Source organism: Geotrypetes seraphini, chromosome 6, assembly GCF_902459505.1.
Source record: "Geotrypetes seraphini chromosome 6, aGeoSer1.1, whole genome shotgun sequence".
Classification (NCBI taxonomy): domain Eukaryota; kingdom Metazoa; phylum Chordata; class Amphibia; order Gymnophiona; family Dermophiidae; genus Geotrypetes; species Geotrypetes seraphini.
This window is the reverse complement of record NC_047089.1, coordinates 46,941,478-46,967,580: the sequence shown is the minus strand read 5'-3', so window position 1 is coordinate 46,967,580 and position 26,103 is coordinate 46,941,478. Positions and strand designations below refer to the sequence as shown.

At 39.9% G+C, this 26,103-nt stretch overlaps 1 protein-coding gene across 3 annotated transcripts in view; it reads right to left on the bottom strand.

Annotated features, from left to right (window-relative positions):
- Positions 1-355: 355 nt before the first annotated feature.
- The window catches only part of GTF3A (general transcription factor IIIA), a 37,906-nt gene continuing 12,158 nt past the window's right edge, over positions 356-26,103 (bottom strand). For all 3 annotated transcript variants that reach the window (XM_033950558.1, XM_033950559.1, XM_033950560.1), the window contains 6 exons: positions 19,502-19,590; positions 12,350-12,423; positions 9,343-9,426; positions 6,305-6,534; positions 3,689-3,742; positions 356-705 (listed from right to left, as the gene is read on the bottom strand). In XM_033950558.1, coding sequence (XP_033806449.1) covers positions 532-705; positions 3,689-3,742; positions 6,305-6,534; positions 9,343-9,426; positions 12,350-12,423; positions 19,502-19,590 — 705 coding nt within the window. In that variant the 3' untranslated portion in view covers positions 356-531. The remainder of the gene's footprint in view (positions 706-3,688; positions 3,743-6,304; positions 6,535-9,342; positions 9,427-12,349; positions 12,424-19,501; positions 19,591-26,103) is intronic.

Below are 26,103 nucleotides of genomic sequence, written 5' to 3'. Positions count from 1 at the left end.
CTTTATAATTAATTTATCTACCTTTAATTATTTCTAATAGAGAAAAGGGGTTAAGACTGGCAATCAAAAACCTGCCATCTAATGAGTAGTTATTATTAAACAGATATAATTTTCAAAAACTCACTTGTAGAACAAGATTACTCTATTAAGTAATTTTGTGTGTCTATTGTGATCAATATAAAATTAAAGGAGTAAACTACAATTCTAATATTCTCAATTTTTAAAAAAATATAGAACTGTGGATTTCCTGCTTAAATATAAACACATATTCACTGGGCTGAAGCAACCTGGACTTAAAAATCAATAAACAAGGACTATAACGTGCACATCAAAGAAATCAAAACTATCAACATTCTGCATGTATAACCTTTTAATAAAGGGAAAAAAAAATAACACTTCAATAAAGAAGTATATTTTAAACAAAAGCTCAAAACTAGATAACTGATGAGGTTGAGTAATACCGACACCTTGTCAAAGTGTTTTGGTTGCAAAATTCATATTGTCTTGCAATATATATAAGCATAGTTTGGTTTAGCAGAGGGTCAACATTTCAAAAGATGGTGGATCATATCCTACACCAGAATGTTTGCTTTTCACACCACCATTCAATCCTGCAGTAATTTCCGATGTTGCTGATGTTGCTTTAGGAGGAACATATCCACTGAGACGAGAGGCAAGGCTCCGTTTAGGATATGAACGCTTCATCTGTTAAGGAAGAAAAAAACCCCAACAAAACAAACTTTAAAAAGGCATTTTCCAATACCAACATTCAGCTCTCTTGCCTAAGATGCATATCTTAGATCAAGTGTTGAAAACTTCTAGAAGATTGCTTGCTTTCCAATGCCAGAACCACAAATACACAAGATTAGCACACCTGACCTACAAGATTTTTTTTAAAAACCCTGCCCATCCCCCAGTGATTTATAGTTGGCCAAACAGCAGGACAACTCGTCTTTAGGCAATCTTCCTATTTTGTCCTCCTTATTACTGCGGTGCAATGATAGAAGTGCCAGGACACACAACAGAGGACAGAAAGGCAGTATGGCAGCCGTGAAAAATTTACTAGAGCAAATAAAAATAAGTCTATGCAGCCACATTTAGGCAAATGTGGCTGCATCAGAGGACAAATCCTTTTGAAGTTCTCAACTGTTTCACCAAAGGCTGCATATATTCAGCAGACTGTGTCAAGCAGGTAAACTGTGCTTTCTTATAAAACAGAGAACTGCATCTACCAAAGGTCTGTCAGCCAACAGCATAGTTTGCTAAATCTATTCAACCTTTGGTGGAAGATGTGGGAGAGTTACCAGTGCAAGAAATAGTATTCAATTCTGATGAATCAGAGAAACTCAAACAAATCTCTAACACTGGAAGATGTAAATGGGTCAATTTGACAAAATTGAACAGTAACAAATCACCTGAACCGGATGGTATACATCCCAGAGTGCAGATAGAATTGAAAAACGAACTTACAGAGCTATTGTTAGTAATTTGTAATTTTCCCCTAAAATCCAGCACAGTACCGGAAAACTGGAGAGAGGCCAACATGACACCATTTTTAAAAAAGGGTTCCAGAGGTGATATAGGAAATTGTAGACTGGCGAGTCTGATATCAGTGCCGGGCAAAATGGTAGAGACTATTATAAAGAACAAAATAACAGAAGATATACATAAGCATGGATTAATGAGAGAAAGCCAAAAAAGAAATCTTGCCTCACCAATCTACTGCATTTCTTTGAAAAAGTGAATGAACATGTGGTTAAAGGTGAACCGGTTGATATTATGTATTTGTATTTTCAAAAGGCATTTAACAAAGTACTCATGAAAGACTTCTGAGGAAATTAGAAAGTCATGGTATAGGAGGTAATGTCCTATTATGGGTTAAGAAGGACAGAAAACAGAGCAGGTTTAAATTATTATTCTCAATGGAAAAGGGTAAGTAGAGGGGTTCCCCAGGTAAGTAGTAAGATTCCCCGGGGTCTGTGCTGGGACTGCTGCCTTTTAACAAATTTGTCAATGATCTAGAGATGAGAATAACTAGTGAGAATTAAATTTGCTGATGGACACAAAGTTGTTAAATCGCAAAAGGATTGTGAAAAATTGCAACAGGACCACGTGAGCCTGGGAGATTGGGAATCAAAATGGCAGATGACATTTAATGTGCGAAAGTGCAAAGTGATGCATGTGGAAAAGAGGAACTCAACTATAGCTATGTGAAGCAGGGTTCCACGTTAGGAGTCACTGCCCAGGAAAAGATCTAGGTGTCATTGTTGAGGATACGTTGAAATCCTCAGCTCAATGTGCAGCGGTGGCTAAGAAAGCAAATAGAATATTAGGAATTATCAGTAAAAGAATGGAAAACAAAGATGAAAATGTTATAATGCTCTTGTATTGCTCTAGGGTACGGCCACATCTCGAATACTGCTTGCAATTCTGGTCATTGTATCGCAAAAAAGATATAGCGGAATTAGAAAAGGTACAGAAAAGGCAATGAAAATGATAAAAAGGATGGGATGACTCCCCTATAAGGAAAGGCTAAAGCATCTAGGGCACTTCAGCTTGAAGACATAGTTCAGGGGTGATATAGAGATCAATAAAATACTGAGAGGAGTGAATCGCTCGTTTACTCTTTCAAAAAGAACACTAGGACTAGGAGGCATGCGAAGAAATATTCTAAATAGTAGATTTAAAACAAAGCAGAAAAATATTTCTTCACACAACATGTAATTAAACTCTGGAATTCATTGCTGGAGAATGTGGTGAAATGTTAGCTTAGCAAGGTTTAAAAAAAGTTTGGATAATTTCCTAAAAGAGAACGTCCATAGGTCAATATTGAGATGACTCAGGGAAATTCACTGCTTATTCCAGGATAAGTCACATTTGTTTTACTACTTGGGATCCAGCTAGATACTTGGGACCTGGGCTGGCCACTGTTGGAAACAGGATTCTGGGCTTGATGGACCTTTGGTCCATCCCAATATGGCCAATATTATGTTTATAACTTCAAGAAGGATTTATCCTCTGATGCAGACTGTTTGCTGAAATGTGGCCATGTTGTGTTTCCTTGATTTACTCCTATAGAGATTTTTGTAGTTGCCACAGTGCTTCTCCATCCTTTGTTGTACCTTGATAGAATCTAGCAGGGTTTTTATTAAAAAAAAATCTTTCCCATTGAGTGAACACATTTAGAGAATGACACGGTGACAAAATTCATCACCGTTCCCGTCCCCGCGGATAACCGCAGGAAATAATCCCATGTCATTCTTTAGTGTCTATCTCAACCTCAGTCCTTCTACACCAGCATTCTTCAAAGCAAAGCTTGCGGGTCAGTGGTTGTGGCCATTCATACTCTGATTCTTCCCTCTCTCTTTAAAGAATGACATGAAGATGGTTTCCCGCGGTTATCCGCGGGGACGGGAAAGGTGATAAATTTTGTCACCGTGTCATTCTCTATTTATATAATCAAAATCACTTTTATTAAAGTGCAGGAAACATCCTAGAGAAAATTAGCTGGAACTTGATATTTAGCTAATCTTCATTATGCCAAAAAAAAAAAAAAAGAAAAATCATCATGTACTTTTAAGAAAACTTTACCTTTGGGTTAGTAGTTGCCCAACATACACAATCATTTCCCTACTGCAAATTATTGCTTAACTATAAGAAAGGAAAATGCATTTGTACTCGTACATACTTTCAATTTTCTCTTCTCAGGATCATGTGCCACGGAATGGCGTTCAAGACTTTGCTGTAACAAAGAAAAGGGCACAGCTTTAAAAAAAATGTATCTTCCGATTTTTGAATGTCTAAAAGCAAAGCTAGAATTGTGGCAGTGAATTTCCCTATGCAGGTATGAAACAAAACAGGTTATCTATTTTTGATCTGGTTTCTTTTTGAGTGGTGAACTAGAAATGCTTGTCAGAGCCAGTTTAACATATTCAAATACATACTCTTGAATGTTTTGCTTATTTATTTTCAAGTGGTCAAACTGTAAATTAATTATACTTTGGTCCAATTGGCCCTTTTTCTATCTAATGAAATACAGTGGTTTACGAGTGCACCAGTTTGCGAGTGTTTTGCAAGACGAGCAAAACATTTTCAAAATCGGCACCTCAGAAACCAAGCTTGCCTCGATTTGCGAGCGGCGCCCCCCCGTGATCCGGCACTCTCACCCCCCCCGATCCGCCCCCCCCCCCCCCCGCTCACATCGCACCCCTGCCCCACCGCGATCTGAAATCCCCCACTCGAACACGCTTCTTACTTCCATCTGGCCACCGGCACCGGCATGTCCTGTGCGTTGGTGCCGGTGCCCGAAGATCTGCCTCCTCTTCGGAGAGAGCGTGAACTCGCAGGCTTTGAGCATGCGCAGATGCTCAAGGCCCAGCAAAGAAGATAAGGCAGATCTTCAGCACTGGCACCAACGCACAGGACATACCAGTGCTGGTGGCTAGATGGAAGTAAAAGCATGTTCAGGTGGGTCTGGGGAATTTCAGATCGGGGGGAGGGTGCCAGATCACGTGCCAGATCACGCGGGGGGGGGCCTTCGGGGGGAGAAATGCCTTCGGGGGGTGGGGGGGGTGGGAACGTATCAAGCGAGTTTCCCTTAGTTCCTATGGGAAAACTCGCTTTGATATACGAGTATTTTGGTTTAGGAGCATGCTTCTGAAACAAATTATGCTCGTAAACCAAGGTATCATTGTATGTTGGTATTTAAAGTGTTGGAATATTTCAGTGAAAATTAATTTTAAAACAATGGAAAACTTGTAATTAAATCTATGCATAGCATATTGTACTCTACTCTTTCTGCATGAGATTTTTTATATTAACACACAGATATTACTAAGAATAAAAAAAAAAAATAATAAAATATGCATTAGTGAAGCATGCAGAGAATATAACAAGAATCAGAGTAATTAGGTAAGGCAGTCAGGAACATTAAGCTATCAGTAACCAGAAAATACCAGTTCTCAATTTACAAATTGTGGGAAAATTCTTCCTAGTAGGATGGCGACAGCAAAGATAGGAGGGTGTCAAGGATTTGATGTACCACCTTTCTGTGGTACAACCAACGCAATTTACATGTGTCTATCCATCTCCGGGATAAAGCATTCTATTTTCTATTACTCTGTCATCAAAGCCCAAAGAACCCCAGGCCATCATTCCACAGAAGACCTCCTCTGGACTTGACAAAAAGTCTGGTGCAATGAGTAATCAATCTCCGGAACTCTTTACCAATGAATGTGATAACAGCAGTTAGCATATTTGGGTTTTAAAAAGGTTTGGACAAGTTATACTGTAGAATATCTATATTATAGACCCAAAAGGCCCTTATATGGCAGCTTGATCCCTAGTAGCAGTATTGGCCACCAGATAACAGCTGATGCTCTCAGGCATAACCCCCCTCCCCTGAACACTAAGCTGACATTATCTTAATAAAACTAAATGTTGTTTGTGGTATTAACACAAGATGTGTTATTAAATTTGCATAATGAAGTGCTCTGCATGCATTTGCATCTCATTACACAGTCCACAGTGACTTAATAACCTGTATTAAATAGTGAAATTGTGTACAAGACAAACATGTTACTCCCTTAACACATATCAGTAACTAGGTCTCCCACTCCCTCCTCAATATCGTTGGAACAAATGATTTAAACAATTTGGAACATAACGTTGATAGTGCATGTGTATGAAGGTTCTTGTAAATAACTGATTTGGAGGTGGCATATTATACATGCCTTAAGATTTTTGAGCAATTGTGTTAGACTTCTGACCAGCACCCAAATTTTCACTGCCAAGAACTGGAATAATCTCACAAAAAAAGAAACCAAAATGTATGTGTCTCTCCCTCTCCTTGGACAGAGGAGACAAAAATATTTATACTAAAAAACTGAGGGGGATTAAAGCCCCAAATATAAAAAGAAGTTTGCATATATTAATTTCTGTGCACATGTCAAAAACTCAAGTAAAAATTTATTTTGAGGTTATTTGTAAGGGAAAAAGGGCAACACTGTTTGTCATATACACATCTGAAATACATCATATATCAATTAAATAAGCGGAGCAGACACTCCACTTTTAAAAATGACTACAAAAATGTGCCCACTTATGTTTTGCAACTAATGACCACACAGAACAAAGTAAATATTTTTAACAATTGGGTCTCAAAATTCCAGAAGAAACCAGACTCCTAAAAACAGTTCAACCTCTCAAGAGTCACATATATTCTCATTTGTCCATTTATAGTATTTTTTTCACATCAAAAATGCTACAGAAAGCCAAAAGAATGCAATTTCAAAATGCTGCATACTTTCATAGCGAATGATTTTCCACATCCAGAAACTTCACAAACATAGGGTCGTATCCCCTCGTGAAAGGACATGATATGGCTCTGAACATTGAACACAGTAGAGTACGTTCTCTCACAGCCTTCTCTTGGACACCGATACACTTCTCTTCCCTTGGCATGAATTTTCTGATGCTCCTTAAGATGGTCTTTGCGCTTAAATTTCTTACTACATACCTGACAAATTATCTCCTCTGGACAATAGGGTAAGGGGAGGGAGAGAAAGACAATGTCACAAATAATTTAGAAGAGCCAAAAATGTATTAACTAGTTCTTATTCTAGAGAGGTTAAAAGCAACATATTCAAGAATATATACAAGATAAAAATATGGTATCCCTTTAGAAACCCTTCCAACTAATATGACACCCAATGATTTCAAATACCACAACACAAATGGAACCAAAGTAGTAAGTGAAAAATTAAAATTTTTCTCATATTATTTTAGCACAAAGAATCTTACTATGTTGGGCAAAAGCCAGTACAACAGGCAATCACAACCCTGCCCTACATATTTTTATGTGTAACTAACCAAATTCCACCCCCCAACCCAACCTTATCCCGGAATATGAGTCACGTAGCCGAATTCTGGACGGATTGGAGGGGAGCGAGATGGCTAAGCGGAAGGTGTAGCAATGCCTGTGGTATATCTATATAGGAGTGAACCCTATAAACCTAAGAGCCTCTTTTTTTATATATATATGGGTCATTTATTTTAGTGTTACATCTTACAGTCTTATCGGACAAGTGCTGGATGACATATCCACTGATAAGCTAAGCATGCTTGATGAATGCGGCTCCCTACTATTATAAACTGGAACTAACAGGGGCTTCTGCTCTCCACTAAGATGTGTCATTACTTCTTCCAAAGATGAATGGATGGAGGGAGAGATTGAGCCGGTTCAGAAGCATGTGTTATGACTTTTTTTCTTATATTCATTTCAATAGGTTTCCTAAGCTGCATGGCCTTTGGCCTGACCTATCCTGACTTACTAGAGCTCCCCCTTCCGCCCCCCCCCCCCCGCCCCCCAAATCTTGCTGGAATGAGATTTAGATTCCCAATCTCATTTATTGAATTTTTTTAGCTTTTCTGTCAATGCTCCAGAAACTAGTTTATAAAATGAATATAAGAACATAACAGTTGCCAAACTGGGACAGACCATCAAGGTCCATCAAGCCCCGAATCCTGTGGCCAACTCAAGTCACAAGTACCTGGCAAAATCCTAAACATATTTTATACTGTTTATCCTAGAAATAAGCAGTTAATTTTCCCAAGTCCATTTTAATAATGGCTTATGGACTTGTCTTTGAATTATACAAACCTTTTTGTAGTACATTATCTTCTGAGATACCATCCCTCACACATTCATAATTGTAATTTCATCCATAAGAAAGAACAAACAAAACAAAAAACCTTATCTATGTAAAAATCTGAGGCAGAATGCCAACAATTTATATACAATATATATATATTTAAAAAAAAAGACCCTAGCAATTTGTAATGAAAATGATTAAGTGGCAGCACTTCTGCCCTAAACCATTAACAGCTTGTACTGCTTTGAAGTCACAAATTTTGATTTAACAACCACCAACTATGGGGAAAGGTAAGATTACGCCCACAATATTTAAACATCACAAAACTGCTGATTGCTATAGCATGCTATACTTCTATAACTTTGGTGTAGTGTTGATCAGTTGTGTAATGTAGATATACGAGCACTCCAATTAGAAAACTATGAACCTGAGCAAATTAACACAATATTTAGACAGCACAGTCCGTGTTACTAAGTAGTAAGGACTGTGCTGTCTATATAGTGTGTCCTAACTTGTCTAGATATTTGGGTGCTGACACTGAATATCTATGGGATCTGGAATCTTCTGGATCCACCCTCTGACTGCCTCAACACTATTCAGAGCGCACAAGGGCGGTCAAATTAACATCTTGTGACTGGACTGAAAGCAACATAACATAGCAATCACAAGATATGTTAGAAAGACTGGATTTTATCATCAAAAATGTTTTGCATTACTGCGAAATATTTTTTCACTAATTATTTACAGAGTTCACATAGAGCAGGACCCTAATGATGTACTTATAGCATTAATGATAATCTCATATTGAGACTTTCATTGAATTCATGCTCTTATACACCGAGGGCTGGTCACCACGTTCTGAAACTGGAGGGCTCCCGCACATATTCACTAACTTATTTATTTCTCACACACTTGTGAACGAGTCATGAGAGAGAGTCGTCTCATATGCATCTCTTTTCACCGATTTATACAGGTACTCGTCGACTTACGACCGCAATTGGTTCCGACTGACAGGTCATAAGTTGATCGGGACATAAGTCGGCCTATGTTAGATTATGTTTAATGGATTCTAACCGACAGCTTGCGCGCCCTTTAAATACTGAAGGGAGTGATCGCAACAAGCTGCTTCGCGCCCCTTCTAAACTTCGGAAGAAGTTCCCGGGCCAGCCGGTGGCACGAGACCAGGTTCCAAGTTCATTCATTTCATTGGTTAGCAGAGCTCGGACATTTGTTTAAAACGTTTCGTGTCTAGGAGAATGTTCTCTCTAGCTGCCGAGCGACATGCGGGAACACAGCGACAGAAAAGAGGCGACCAGCCGTTGATGCCGGCTTACTCTCATGCTGTGTAGTACTGCTGCATAGCGAGACTTGGGAGTGCTGGAAACTGTCGTAAACGCATCGTAGTCGAACAGTCGTAAATTACATAGGTCGTAAGTTGACGAGTACCTATATAGGTAAACCTCTCTTTTGCTTACACGTTTTCTATACGGCAATATTTTTTTTAGTACCATACAAAATAGCCACTTTTGTTTTTTGGCTAAAAGTCCAGATAGGGACCAACTCGGACTGAGTGCTTCTGAAAAAAGATGCATGAGGTCCAAGCTGAGTCTTTCCAATGGCCCCATCACATCATTTTTTGCTAGACAATGCAAGACTCAAAAGCAATGAAATGTGTATAATTCAGGCTTACCTGCATGACAGCTCTTCATGTGTTTCAAATATTCTGTCCATGTTATACCAACAAATAAGCAGTTGTCTCTTTTACATGCATAACCTATTAAAAAAAAACAGTAGTTGCTGCAGGGTAGGTAAGAGCTATGGCAAATGAAGTATTGAAAAAAAGAAAAAAAAAAAAAAATCAGATCAAATGAAGTGGAAATACAACATGCTCAGAATACGCCATAACAATGAAACTGATCACCAGTAATGTACAGTACTAAGAAAACCAGGAATAGCAAAATGTCCTTAATCAGAAAAAAAGTTCTCGCTTTACCTGCCATATGACAGCAATCCACAGCAACCCAAAAAGCTCAGCATGGATCACAATAAGGAATAAACAGCCAGGTATATCCTGGGAATTAACAATGTACCCAGCTATGGAACATCATGAGATCTTCGGGCACGAGAATAACTCTTATATGTAAGCTCTCTTTTCCATCATTAAGAGGAATCAAGTCCATTAGTAAAATTTCACACTCCTTTCCAAACTTCCTATATGCGATATGGAATGGACTCCCTCCTCAAATTAGATTGCGTTTATCTCTTCAGATCTTTCGCAAAACCTTAAAAAACACTATGTTTCATCGCTTTTTAGGCAATAGCTCCAATGAACGTTAATGGATCTCTCTTTGTGATCTAATTATGTAAAACGAATCAAGCTCCTATTTTTAGGAGACTCGGTGTATAAGACTAAGAATTAGATTAGATCTATTAACTTACAGTTATCTAATTCTTAATCCAAAATTTTCTATAAAAAAGTGCAAGCATTGCATTTGTCTAAGATGTACTGGCAAATAGATTCTAGACATACAAAACACCTTCCACCCTAAAGTTCCTAAGGGAAATGCCCTCAAATTAACCTTTTTCTTAAAAAAAAATAAAATAAATAAAAGTCCAGTTTTGTATAGGGTGTTTGGGTAGAAAGACAAGACATTTACACTTATGAAGTTTATTTTACACAAGGCTTGTTGAACATACAATCTTTTGTAAGATCCATAAGGCTGTGGGGAGTACTAGTGGCACACAAAACAGGAAAAGCTTTTTTTTAATAAAATATATTAAATAGAAAGATGCCACACCATTTGAGGTTCTCCATGTATAAATGCTTAGCACATAAGCATGCGAGCGGCAGATTTCATACAATTTTATGTCCAAAAGAGCTATTTAAAGACCCCCATGAAGAAAAAAAACCCTCACAAATTGAATTTTCTCCTTGGACCTCTTTGTGTGTGAAGCCTCCTCAATCCCTACTTTTGTATTGCATTTTCTTGGCTGCATAGGGATTCCCTTCTGCTCCTTTTTGTACAGGTTTTAAAATTAGGCATGTATTGTCAAGTGGTTGTTAAATGTTTACCATTTAAATAGTGTGAGGTTACGAAATTGGTCTTCTTGGATCATCCTTCTGTTTATTTTATCTCCATATCGAGTGACTTGTGGTGGTAACTATTCTCATTCATGGAGCAACCCATCCGGTGTGCCCCAAGGTTCTCCGCTATCGCCTACCTTATTCAACATAGCTTTCCTCTTTAGGACATTTATCACAGAGTTTAAAAGTAAAATTTTATATATACGCAGATATTTCTATTTTAATCCCTCCAAATAATTTTACCTCTGAAATTTTAAACCAGATATCTTGTATTATGACTCAGATAGAACAGTGGACAATTAATTTCAAATTGAAACTCAATACGGAAAAGACCAAACTTTTCTTGGCTAGTCCCAACAACAAAATAAACTCATTGCTTCATCTTAATGGTCATGATTACCCGATTATTAAATCTATCAAAATTCTGGGAGTCACACTAGACCGACATTTAACACTAGCAGAACACATGAACTTAGTGGTACAAAAATGCTTTTTTCACATTGTGGAAATTAAGAAACCATAAAAAAATATTTTGATCCTTTATCATTCAGAGTGCCAGGGATAGGGAACTCCAGTCCTCAAGAGCCGTATTCTAGTTGGGTTTTCAGGATTTCCTCAAAATATGCATGAGATCTATTTGCATGCACTGCTTTCAATGCATATTTATTGGGGAAATCCTGAAAACCCGACTGAAATACGGCTCTCGAGGACCGGAGTTCCCTACCCCTGGTTCAGACTATTGGTGCAGGCATTAGTTTTATCTATTTTAGACTATTGTAACATCATCTATTTAGGAGCACCCAAAAAAATTCTAAGGCAATTAAGGATAATTCAGAATACAGCTGTTCGATTGATTTTTGTTTAAAAAAGAATGACCATATAAGTCCATATTATTGTTTACTTCATTGGCTGCCTTTGGAGGCAAGAGTATTATTCAAATTTTCCTGTATCTGCTTTAAGTTGATATGGGGATTGTCTCCAGCTTACCTTTTTCCTCATTTTCTGTTGCATAAACCATCAACAGAAACTAGAAACTTCTACTTATTTGCTTATTCAAAAATTAATGGGTGTAGATATAAGACCTTCTTAGATAGGACCCTAGCATTTCAAGCTGGTAGGCAATAATCTTGGTTAGGTAAATGTATTCAGCAAGCTATGTTATCCTATTGCTGTTTTCGGAAATTAATTAAGACCACTTTGTTCGATAAGTTTATTACTTAATGAGAGTTTTATTATTGAAATTCTATTTTACAAATATTTGTATTTTTTTACTGTATTATTGTATTTCGCTAATTGTCCAGCTCTTTTTAGTGTAAACTATCTAGAACTTTTGGTTATGGTAGTACACAAGAATAAAGTTATTATTATTATATATACACACCCCTTTCCTAACCATGCCTACTGCACATCAAACCATGCAAATTGACGTCCTAAATGTGCACAATCGCCCATTATGGATAGCCTGAAAACCTAAAACAGCACAAAAGTAAGGGGTCATTCAGACCAAAGCTGACAACAAATACATTGCTCACAAGGAAATACTAGCATTTGCTTCTGATAAATAATACAATATTCTAGAACTTTAAAAAAAGAAAAAAGGAGATATATTTACCTTCATGCACCTTCTCATGGCGTTTTAATTTGCTAGGTGAAATAAAGGCCTTCTCACATCCTTTATGCCCACATCTAAGTAGTAAAACATGTGTTATGAGAACATGAGTAAAGCCTGTGTCAAGCCTTAAGTCATGAGTCAGATTATGTCCAAATGTCAAATACAGGATTCATAACCATATCAACCCATCTTTCTTCAGTGTTGTACAATTAAGTGTAAAAGTTGGCTTGTTCCAATTTTATTATTCCTGTTCTACTCTTGGTCCCAATTGTGCCAAGATACATTTGATATCATGCAATGCGCATCATGGGGGCTCACACTTAAACTCAATACAAGATGAACTATTCAGTAATATTCAGCTACAAAATTAGTCAAACTTATCATAAGAACATAAGAATTGTCATACTGGGACAGACCAAAGGTCCATCAAGCCTAGGATCCTGTTTCAACAATGGCCAACCCAGGTCCTAAGTATCTAGCTAGATTTCTCTTTTAGGAAATTATCCAAACCTTTTTCAAACCCTAAGCTAACTGATTTCACCACATTCTCCAGAGTTTAATTACATGTTGTGTGAAGAAATAATTTCTCCTTTCTGTTTTAAATCTACTACTTAGTAGCTTCATCGAATGCACCCTAATGTTTCTGGAAAGAGTAAACAAGCGATTCACATCTACCCTTTCCATTTCACTCAGTATTTTATAGACCTCCATCATATCACTCTGCCTGCCTGGCTTAAGTCTCCCATGTTCAAATTCCATCGTGATCTGTACAGTTTACTTGATTGCATTATAAAGGCTCTTACCCAATTAGCCATCACTAAGCCCCTCCGCTGGAATTTGTCCAGTTACTAGTCTCTGCCCATTGCTAAGGCCCTTTTCTGACCAAAAAACAAAAAAAACAAAAACAAAAACCATGAAGCCACCCCTTTGGGTCCTTATACTCCTGCTCTGCTCATCTCTCAATACCTCCCTCTGCCTGAACCCTCCCTCTCCCAACCTGCTCGACTCCTCAAATAGTCACAATTCTGGCCCTGGCACCAGAATCCCCACCCTGACGCGCCCCAGGAATCACCCCACCAGAAAAACCCCCCGCAAAGTCAATCCCACCTCTCTAAAGCCTGTCCCCCATGCTAACCTCCCCTGCCATGCCTCTAACTCTCTCACCCCTGTCCCGACCCTTTACTGCAACGCCAGATCCGCATGCAATAAAATTCAAATTCTGAAGGACCTCCTTGAGGACCTCGATCCTGGATTCCTGTGCATCACAGAATCATGGATCTCAAAAGACGACCTCTTCACACAAAACGAACTCTGCACCCATGGCTACCAAGGCCTCTTTTCACCCAGAATCAACCGCAAAGGAGGTGGCCTGGCACTCCTCTACAAATCCTTCTTTGATGTCCAGCTCCTCGAGAGAGGCACCCACGCTTCATTAGAATATTTGCTAGCCTCAATCAATGATGAGCTCCGTCCTCACCCACTGGGCATCCTGTTACTATACCGTCCACCTATCCCTTGGTCCAATTCCTCTAACCTTGTCTTCGAGACCATAACTAATGCCTTTCTCAAATTCCAAAGATTACTAATCATCGGAGACGTTAATCTCCACCTTGACGACTCCACCAGCAAGGACACGATAGAATTCAATGACTTCCTCATCTCCCTAGGTTTCTCCCCCCCACATCCGCTCCTACCCACGAAAAAGGGCACACCCTAGACCTCATCCAGTTCCTCGACTCACCGCTTATAAAACGTCTGCCGAAGGGGAACACATCCCATGGTCAGACCATCTCCTAGGGGCCTTCTGCCTCCCCATCTTCATGTCTCATCTCGGATCCCCACCCCGATCCCCCAATTCTATTACCTTCAGGAAAAAAATTTCGAGCGATCTGTTCTGGACCAAATTCCTCAACCTCCTCCCCTCCATTCCCAAGCTTGCAGACTCTGAAAACAATTGGCACAACTGGATCGCCCTTTCCAAGTCCACCTACCACTCCCTCGCCCCCCAAACCACTAAATCCATCACCTATCCCCATAAAGCCCCTTGGTACCTTCCACTCCATAGAGACCTGAAACAAAAATGTCGAGCCTTAGAGCGAAAATGGAAAAAATCCAAATCCTCATCTGACAGACAGGCCTGGAGAATCAATATCAAACTCTACAACTCAATATTAAAAAAAGCAAGGAAGAACTTCTATGGAGACAAGATCTCCAAATCCAAAAACCAGAATGGCACATTGTTCAACATTTGGCGCTCCCTAACCACTAAAAATGACTCCACCCTTCTTCCCTCATCTCCTTCAGCCGAGGTCCTAGCAAAATTCTTCAATGATAAGATCTCTACCTTAAGGCGCTCCTTCCCGCCCGCAATCTCCTACAATTCTCTGGTGCCCCCCGAACCCAACCCCACCCTAGCTGCTCTCAACCCCATCCCTGCCGACAGATCCTGGACTGTCTTCGAGCTCATATCTGATTCTCAGACCCTTAAACTCTGCCTCAAGTTAAAATCATGCAACTGCATCCTGGACCCATTTCCCTCCTACCTATTTGAGAAAATCCCTGCACAGGCCATCACATCTCTTACCAAACTCATAAATTCTGCCCTATTATCAGGCCTATTCTCCACTGAAATGGGACACATCGCATTGACCCCTTTACTGAAAAAAACTGACCTAGACCCCTCCATACCATCCAACTACCGTCCAATAGCAAATATCCCTCTCCTCACCAAACTGCTCGAGTCTATCATATCTACCCAGCTCTCTTCCTACTTAGAAAGATTCTCCATCCTCTTACCTTACCAATATGGCTTCAGACCCAACTTCTGCACTGAATCCCTATTGGCCTCTCTAATCTCTAAGGTTCAGCAACTGCATTCTCGTAACAAGTTTGCTGTCCTTCTACAATTCTACCTCTCTCGCAGCTTTTGACGTTGTCCACCACGACATTCTAATTTTCCAACTCTCCGAGATAGGCATTAGCTCCATAGTTCTTGATTGGTTCTCCAAATTCTTGCGCTCCCGCTCTTACATGGTTAACATGAGCGGCACCTCATCCTCCCCCTGGACCCCGACTTGTGGTGTCCCACAAGGCTCACCCCTCTCCCCAATCCTCTTTAACATTTACATGTCCTCCCTGAAACTACTCCAACTATCCCCCCTTGAAACTCTTTACACTTACGCTGATGACATCCTCATCCTCCTTGAGACCGACTCGAACCTCACTAACCTCTCCACGAACATATCCTCATGCATAAAGAACCTCCAATCCTGGGCATTCACAATGCATATGAAACTAAACGAGTCCAAAACAAAACTCCTTTGGCTCGGCCCAAAATTAGACCATCTACCTTCCTCCATCCCATTGTCCACCGGCCCCCCATTACAGCTCGAGTTCTCAAGCAAAGTTCTGGGTGTCACCTTAGACTCTTCTCTATCCTTCAACGAACATCTCCAATCCCTGGTGAAGAAATGCTTCTTCAGCCTTCACATGCTAAGGAAAGTCAGACCCTATTTTCACCAAAAACACTTCGCAGTCCTAGTACAATCCATCATTACATTACATTACATTAGGGATTTCTATTCCGCCATTACCTTGCGGTTCAAGGCGGATTACAAAAGGTTAATTTAAAAAAGACAGAATTACAATGATTAGCTAGAGAGGTAAGTTGTAGATCTTAAGAGCATTTAGAGGTCGTGTTGTTATTGCTGTTTCAGGAATTTCTTGAAAAGTGTGGTTTTTATTTCTTTTCTGAACGTCCTATAGTCTGGGGTGGTCATCAGAAGGTTGGAGATCTGGTTGTCCAGTCTTGCGGCTTGAGTGGCTAGGAGGCCGTCGTGTAGTTTTGTTCTTTTTACTTCCTTGATTGGGGGGGGTATGAATGGGGAGTGCGTTTTTCTGTGTCTGGTACTGGGTGCTTGGATGAGGCGATTGTTCAGGTATGATGGGCTGTCTCCGTGTAGGGTTTTAAATAATATGCAGTAGAATTTGAATTGGATTCTTTCTTGGATTGGGAGCCAGTGTGAGTTGATGAAGGCTTCAGTGATGTGATCATGTTTTTTCAATGAGTAGATGAGTCTTAAAGCTGTATTTTGGATTGTTTGGAGTTGTCTTATCGTAGTTGCAGGACATGGAAGGAAGAGTATGTTACAGTAGTCCAATATACCTAGTATTAGGGATTGTACTATAAGTTGGAATTGTGTTCTTTCAAAGAATTTTCGGACTTGTCTCAGGTTTCTCATGATTGCGAATGATTTTTGAATTGTTTTATTTATTTGCGGTTGCATAGTGCAGCATCTGTCTATGGTCATGCCTAGTAGTTTTATGGTGGTTTGGATGGGATATTTGGTTGCGTTTATGTCTAGGTTGGTTGTGGTTTGGATCTTGTCATTTTCTAGGAGGATGAATTTGGTTTTGTCTTGGTTGAGTTTAAGTTTGTGATTTTTCATCCAGGTTGTGACTGCTTCAAGTGTTTGGTGAAGTTTGTCTGTCATGGTAGGTTTAGAATGATCGTATGGGATGAGGATGGTGATGTCATCCGCATAACTATAGGAGGTTATGCCTAGATTGTCCAGATGCGTTCCTAGAGAAGCAGTGTAGAGATTGAAGAGGGTAGGGGATAGTGGAGATCCTTGTGGTACGCCGCAGGGGTTTGACCAGGATTCTGACTTTTCTTTGTTTGATTTTACACTGTAGGTTCTGAGTTTTAGGAATCCTTCAAACCAGGAGTATACTTTATCTGAGATGCCTATTGCATCTAGGATCTGTAGAAGGATGTTGTGGTCTACTAGGTCGAATGCCGCCGATAGGTCTAGTTGTATGAGTAGCATTTTTTTCCCTGTACTAAGTTGTTGTCTGACGGTATCCATAAGGGAGCCTAGTAGTGTCTCTGTGCTGAAGTTTGTTCTGAAGCCTGATTGCATGGGGTGGAGTAGGTTGTGGTCCTCTATGTAATTGGTGAGGAGTTTGGCTACTAGGCCTTCTATAATTTTGACATATAGCGGAATTGAGGCTATAGGTCTAAAGTTGGATGGGAGGTTTTGTGGTGCTTTTGGGTCTTTTTGGATTGGGGTGATGACAATTTCGCTGAGGTCAGCAGGGAATGTGCCTTCTGTGAGCGTGAATTGGATCCATTGTAGAGTTATGGTGCGGAATTTTACACTAGAGGTGGTAAGGAGATATGAGGGGCATTGGTTGAGGTCACAGGTCATCCTCTCCAGATTGGATTATTGCAATTCTATCTACCTCAGCCTAACCAAGAAAAGCCTCCACAGACTTCAGCGGATTCAGAACGCCGCAGCTAAGCTTGTTTTCGCGAAAAGCAAATTTGATCACGTCTCACCACTCCTGTCTAAGCTCCATTGGCTCCCAGTAATTCCCAGGATCCACTTCAAATGTGCGTGTCTGGCCTACAAGATCCTACATGGCATCCTTCCTGCCGTTATCCCTCTATCCTGGAACTCCCCAACCCCTACTTCCTCCAGATCCTCCCAAATTTTTTAACTATCCTTCCCTTCCATAAAAGGTATTTCCCATGTAGGCAAACTTGGGTCATCCCTCCCCTTTAGAATCACTGAGATCTGGAATAACCTCACCTCCCCTCTCCGAACCTCAAGCTCCCTCCAACTCTTCCGCAAACACCTAAAAACCTGGCTATTCTCAAAACTGTAACACTTCCCCCCTCTTAGGCCTCTCACCTTCCCCCTTTACACCTAACTCTTTAATCTCTCCACTGTAGTTCCTCTCTCATCTTTCTTCCTGTAAACCGTGCCGAGCTCCGCATTCGTGGAGATGGTGCGGTATATAAACCCAAGGTTTAGTTTAGTTTATATCACCTCCTGAGCCTTCTTCTTCTCCAAGCTGAAGAGCCCTAGCCACTTACAGCCTTTCCTCATAGGGAAGTCATCCCATCCCTTTTATATCATTTTTGTCACCCTTTTCTGTACTTTTCCTAATTCCACTACATCTTTTTTATATGATGATCAGAACTGTACACAGTATTCGAGGTGTGGCCATACCATAGGACAAAACAAGGGCATTATAACATTTTCATCTTTGTTTTCCATTCCTTTTCTGGACATTCTATTTGTTTTCTTAGCCGCTGCCACACATTAAGCTGAGTTTTTCAATGTACCCTCAATGATGACACCTAGATCCTTTTCCCAGAGAGTAACTCCTAACGTGGAACCCTGCATCATGTACCTATAGTTCAGGTTCCTCTTTCCCACATGCATCACATTAAACATCATCTGCCATATTTTTTTTTAAAATAATTTTATTATTTTATTAAAATACAATAGTGTAATACATTAGAATAATAACATGAAATATGACAAAAAAAAACCACTAGTACAAGCAGAAAGTATAGAACCATAACTATAACCCCTCCCTTCCATCAATTATTAATATTAACAATATTAAATGTCTTAATATGAAGATTCAATATCTACGTTAATCAAAATCTATCCCTACCCAACCCTCCCATCCCATCCCAGATGTGCAATGAAAAAACTCAGAAGGCAATATGTTATTTTTACTTTAAATTTGCAAATAACGTCAATGGATTCCAAATTTTATTAAATAAAACATTACTTCCTGAGCACTCTGCGTTTACCCTTTCAAATCTATATGTAGTACATACAGTTGTCCACCAAAATGTGTAATTTAACCTATCATGATTTTTCCAATTTTTTGTGATCATTTGGACCACAATACAAGTTAAAATCAAGAAAAGACGGCTTTTATACTTATCAAAGAGAGGTCTGATATGTAAAATGGTACCACAAATTATTGCTTCATAAGTTAATGGAATATCCGAATCTAAGACTAGATTTATTTGTCCCCAAATTGACTTCCAAAAACCAAATTATCAGCGGACAAAAAAATAACAGATGATCCAAAGTCCCTATGTCAGTATGACAACATCTGCCATTTTGATGTCATTTTTCACTAACTCTAACCAATGGACTAGACCAAAGTCTAGTATTTTATATTTTATATCCCACTGATATATATAAGTATTTTATATCCCACTGAATTATGAACAGAATCGCTCTTAAATGCAAACCAACTCTGGAAATACAGCAATTTATTTTTTGAATCTGAATCTGCTTATAACATTTTTAACAACAATCTTATCACAAATTGACTTACTTGAACGGTAGCTCATTCGTATGTTGACATATATGAACTTTCAATCGTTGATGCTTGCTGAAGGACTTTCCACATCCTTCAAAGTCACACTTTAAGAAAAAGAGCAATTCTTTACAAAGTGACTGAACAGAAATCGATGGAGTACAGCTGAAGGCAGAACCGACTTCCTTCCTTTCAGTCTGCTCCACACAAATATATTTGTTCCCTCCCCAATGCTGCCCCCAATATTCTCACTGAAATAACACAAGTGATTTATAGAAGATGCTAAAACAGATGCAAACTGCCTTGGAAATTCCTTTAGTGTTTCCCCGCGAATTCGCAAATCGCGGACTCACTCATTCGCAGTCTGATCCGACTGCCTTTTCCTGTAGTAAAGTCGGGCTACACCAATCAGGAGCTGCTTTGACACAGGAAGAGGAGGTCGGAGCAGACCACGAGTGATTTTCTTCACCCACCGGTGCTCCAGCTGCTTTCTCCTGCCTCCCCTGTCTTTTGATGGGTGAAAACCCACATTTGCAGTTTTTGGAAATTTGCGGGGGTTCCTGAAACGGAACCCCTGTGAATTTGGGGGGAGTGCTGTATCAACTTTTCCAGCAGAACTGGGACATGTTTAGAGTAAATCCTGAAAGAATTCAGCCTCATTACTAATTCCAAAATGAAAAAGTTGTTTTGCAATCTTCATAATGCTAAAATTTGGTAGTAGGAGACCAAAACATGGCTTAAGTACTAAAGGGAAAAAAAATGAGCTGGGGATTCTTGCCAAACTTAAGAAGTATTTAAAAAGCAAGGCAGCTTTTCAGGTTCAAATTTTGTTAAGGCTTAAAGCTACAAAGCTGCAAATAAAGGGATCCTTTTACAAAGACCTGTTATTATTATTATTAATTTATTTTAAATCGCTGGCTGCGGTGGTAATAGGTTTGATGCTCATAGAATTCCTATGAGCGTTGGAGTTAATACTGCTGTGGCTGGTGATAAAAAAAGCCTAACGCAGCTTTGTAAAAAGGGAGGGGGGGGGGAAGTTACCAAATCAAAAAGACCCTTCAAAAACGATGAATTATTCCTCTACTAGAAAGTAAAGGGAACTCAGAACTGAAGCCTACAATAACTTGAAAACTTAAAAAATAAAAGTTTCAATCATGTCATCCTTGGAATTTCATGTATTTCTTGTATTTTATTTTAGTGCACTAACAGATGCTTACTATGGGGGAGAAAAAGACCTCTAGCGCCTGCAGCTGCCTGCTGTTAGAACTTGTCTTGGCATTTCAGCCATATGCGGCCTATCACTGGTCCAAAAGCCCCTTTTTTATTTTAAAGTTTTGGCCTCCTTTTACGAAACTGCAATAGCAATTTCTAGCATGGGGAGTCGTGCTGAATGTCCCATGCTGCTCCTGACGCTCATTGAGTTCTTATGAGTGTCAGGAGCAGCGCAGGCCATTCAGCGCGGTTCCCCACGCTAAAAACTGCAATCGCAGTTTTGTAAAAGAGGATGTTAATATTTTGTATACTTTTCTTTATATTTTCTTTTTTTTGTTCATCTGAATACCTTTATATTCATATATTGATATATGTCCTTTATAGGAACCCTTAACCCAATAAACTTACACGTAGCTTGGGATTTTTAAGGCCTAACAAGCTGGCATTAAAAATCCCAATCTAAGTCCAAGTTTGAGGTCTTTTTCTCCCCCATAGTAAGCACGAAAACAAAATAAAATATAAGTGCAAAACAGAACAGCATTGACCAACTCGATCCAGTAAAAGCCCATATATATTAAGGATACTGGTCTATGACATCATTTGAAGGAGATTATTTTCTATTTTCAAAGCCATTTAATAAAAAATAAAAAAACCCTTATAGGATCATAACTTATTTTTAACCATGTTCAAAAATATTAGAGTAAGTGCAATTAGACAACATCAGAAGGGACCTGCCAGTTGACTGTATGGAGATCCAAGTTCCTAAGACTGACTTCTGCTACTTGTGCTGGCAGTAGCCACACTTAGCGATGGTGGCCAAGCATGGCATAGCAAACAGAGAGCCTCAGCTGGTACTCATGAAAATGATGCAGAAAAAAAAAAAAGCAGGTCCTAAGCAAAATGCAAGGAATCTTCTTTTGGAGCTTTTCGTTTGGAATCTGCTTTGTTCAGCAGCAGACTCCTGGCACAGGCACACCACATGCTGGAGAAGCCTCTGCCTCTGGTCGGGACCTGTGAGTGCACTGGCCAGAGCAAGTGAAAATAAGGAATGGCTTCCCGCCCCTTAAGTCAGGTGTGCATGAAGGCTCATGGTACTACTCCTCCAAGAAAGACTGGCTCAAATTGAGCTGGAAGGCCCTAAGAATGGAGGGAGCTACAAGGGCAAAGCGAAAAAAAATCTTCCCATATTTAAATGTATGAAGGCTACATTTTACCACAATTAAACAGGAGATGCTACCTTTTCACAAGGTAGAAAGTAAGAAAAACAGTGAAAGCGACCTAGGATGCTCAATTTCTTTATTTTATCATTCAAGACTCGACATGTACATGTTTCGGCCAATGGCCTGCCTCAGGAGTCTGAAAAGTAATGTAATAAAGAAAAGTTGCTTCAAAAGGTCCAAAGAAAGAGAAATTGTCACTCTTAGGGCTCCTTTTACAAAGGTGCGCTAGCGGTTTTAGCGCACGCTAGCCGCTACCGCCTCCTTTTAAGCAGGCGGTAATTTTTTGGCTAGCACGTGCTATAGCACACGCTAATCTTGTGCGTGCGCTAAAAACGCTAGCGCACCTTAGTAAAAGGAGCCCTTAATTTCAAGAGCATTTCTGAGAAGACAATTACAGTGGTGCCTCACACAACGAACTTAATTGGTTCCAGGAGCAAGTTTGTTATGCGAAAAGTTCGTTATGTGAAACGCGTTTTCCCATAACAATACATGTTAAAAAAAATAATTCGTTCTGTAGCATAAAATATGCTAAGATGACATAAAAAAAGATAAATTTTTTGTTATTATTTTTATTTAGATACATCTAAAAACATAATTGTTTTTTAAAACAACACATCACCTTTCACCTGCCTGTCCTTAATCCAAATTGCTAATAGCCTCTCCATTTCCTCGTGGATTGAAGACATATGTTTTTCATGAAATAGTTTTGATACTCCTTTGGCTACTTTGGCTGATTTTATTGCATCCTTATTTGTCAAAATAGTGAAAATGGTGGTTTTGCTGAGGCCAAACTCTTTGATGAGGTCACACTGTTTTACCTCACATTCACTCCTTCTAATTATTTCCCGTTTAATTTCAACAGAAATCACCTTCCTGCTTTTTTTAGAAGCCATGATATACTGTATAAACAATAATTTTACAGTGAGAGAGGGCAGAGTCTCAGCGGCAAAAACTGGGACTTAACTGTTCATTTTTTTTTTTTTCTAGCATCGGGGAAGCGGCGAGAGTAGCTCCGCCCCCCCCAACGCATCAGCAGTAGGCACCGGGCCCCTGCGAGCCGACGGTCCGCCACTGCACAGGGAGCCAGGCGGAGAGAGGGCAGTTAAGCGCAGTGCCTGCGCGGAAGGATGCAGCTCGGGCGACTTCGTTGTGTGAAACGAAGTTCGTTGTAGGAAGCAAGACATGAAGTTCGTTGTGCGCAGCGTTCGCTGTGCGAGGCGTTCGTTATGCGAGGCACCACTGTATTACAATAGATTAAATTATCCAATTTCCTTTATTAGATTACTGTTCAGACTCCTGAGACAGGCCAAATGGCTACATTTTACCACCACTTCAAACTTTGATTTTAATGAATATCTCTGGCTTGGTAGCTTTAAATATTAGGGGAAAAGGAATTAAGTTATCTTTTGATTTAATGCATAGGCTTATTTGGGGCTTGGCAAAATCCTAGGATACAACATGCAAGGCTCCCTTTTTGTTGCTGATTCGGCAAAAGGGAAGGCTAGTCACTATCTCCATAGCCTCTCACATATACAATTGTAACCGAGTAATAACAACATATTCCTCAAAATGTTATTTACACTTCAGAGGCTAAAAATTAAATTAAAGTCAGCCATCCTAAGAGTGGCTCCATCTACAGCAGCGGTCTCAAACACGCGGCCCACGGGCTGCATATGGCTCTCCAGGTCTATTTTGCGGCCCGCGGTCTGGACGCGATCAAGACAGCATTTCTCTTCCCCCTTCCCTTCCTTTTGGAGCAGCAGCGTGTCTTGCTGGCTCAGTCCATCGTTCCGTTCAAAGCCGAGGGTTGGCGGCTCCTCGTGCTATCCACTCCTGCATCGGAAGCCTCTCTGACATCACAACATCAGAGAGGCTTCAGACGCAGGCACGGATCTCGCGAGGAGCCGCCACCCGCGGCTTTGAACGGAAAGATCAACTGAGCCAGCCAGACACGCTGCTGCTCCACAAGGAAGGGAAGGGGAAAGAGAAGTGCTTCTGCTGCAAAGGAAAGGGGGACCCTAGGGAAATGCTGCTACTGTACAGGGAAAGGGATAGGGAGGGAAAGGGGAAGATAAATGCCTCTCCTGCACAGGAAAGGGGGAAGGGAAATGCTGCTGCACCCAATTGGGGAAAGAGAGGGAAGGAAGGAGAAGGGAGAGGAGAGAGGAGAGAAAAAAGAGAAGCCAAGTTCATGGGAGGGAGGGAAGGAAAGGAGATATCAGACCATGGAGGGGGAGGGAGAGATGCCAGGGCATGGGGGAAGGGAAGGAGACAGATGCCAGACCAGGGGAAAGGAAGGAAGGAGGGAGGGAGAGAAAGGAAGGAAAGAGATGCCAGACCATGGAAATAGGACAGAAGAAGAGAGAGATAGGAAGGGAAGGTAAGACATGGAAATGTAGATTTTGAAAAGAAAGCAGAAAAATTGAACATTAAGTTAATGCCAAAGATGGATGCAAGGCAGAACGTGAAGACGGAGAGAAAAAACAGTCAAAGGACAAGAAGGCCCTGGAAACATAGTTGAAAGTATAGAAAAATAAAGTCACCAGACAACAAAGGTAGGGAAAATGATTTTATTTTCAATATAGTGATTGAAATGTGTCAGTTTTGAGAAAGAAAAGATATTAAACATTAAATGTGAGGGCTGCAGAAAAAATAGAGTACTTGGAGGGCCACAGAAAAAATAGTTAATGTCTTATTAAAGAAATGACAATTTTGCATAAGGTAAAACTTTATAGTTTATACAGTGGCGTACCTAGGGTATGTGGCACCCGGGGCCCATCATTTTTGTCACCCTCCCCCCCCCATCTATATGAAAAATATGACTTTTAGTAACAATCCACATATCGCACAAGAGTGTACCTAGGAAAAGGCAGCATCTTAAACACTGCAGTGAGCACTAGAACACCAACACATACATTGTAAAACTAAACAAGCCAGATCCCGCACAGTCAATTGATCCTGTAGTCAATGCCAACTGAAAACTATGTTCTTTTCATACACACAGAACAGAGATACACCCTCGCTAAAATATGGAATAATCACAAACTAAAAATAGAAATATGTAGACAAAAGTTAAACTGAACCGCCAAGAAACCAGACCCTGGATACAATGCAACACCACAAAAACAGTAACACATGTCCTCTAATACAGTGCAAAATATAAAGACAGTAGATGTAAATTTGAAAAAACTGATACATAACAATCACCACTTTACAAATTAACAAATAAAAATAAAACAAATAATGAGAAATAAAAAAATACCATTATTGGACTAATCCCTGTAAGCTCGGTCCCCATCCCCGTAAGCCACCTGATTCCATCCACACAAGCTTTGAATTGTTTATATTAAAGTATAAAAAGAAACAATATTCTGTATAATTGTCAATTTATAAATCAGCATCTTCTCCCCACTCTCTCTTCCCCATTTCCCTTCAGCGTCCTCAGCCCACTCTCTCTCCACTTTCCTTCAGCGCACGCACATAAAAACAAGCAATTTCATTCTATTCATTCATAGAAATTAAAGTCTAAATAATGCCAGTCACATAACAAAACATGATTTTACAAAAATAATTCCCTGCACAGTCAAGCCTGCAAGGATTGATTACTAGATGAATTTCAGCAGCTCCCCTCCCTCCCTCCCCCTTACCTTTGTGGCCAAGTCAAAATGATCTGCCAACAATAAAATTTTAAAAACACAAAGCACGCTGTACGCAGAGAAAATGTTAATTATCATTTATATTCCGCGGGTTTCCAAAGAGGTCAAGGCAGATGACTTTATGCAATGTCACCTCAGTAACAACTATACAAAAATAGACAAATATTCCCCCTCCCTTTTTACTAATAGCCAAATGCCCCACGCTGCTCTCGACGCTCATAGGCTCCCTGTGCTAAAAAACGCTATTGCGGTTTAGTAAAAGGGGGCCGTAGTGCAAAATATAGACAGCATATATAAATTCTCAAAACGGACACATTTTGATCACTAAATTGAAAATAAAATCATTTTTCCTACCTTTGGTAATTTCATGAGTCTCTGTTTGCACTTTCTTCTTCTGACTGTGCATCCAATCTTTCTTCCCTTCTTTCAGCCTGTATGCTTCCTCTCCTCCTGACCTCATTCTCCTCCTCCCAACTTTTTCTTCCTCTCTTCATGCCCCCTTTCTTTTTTCCTGTTTCTCTTCCTGCCCTCT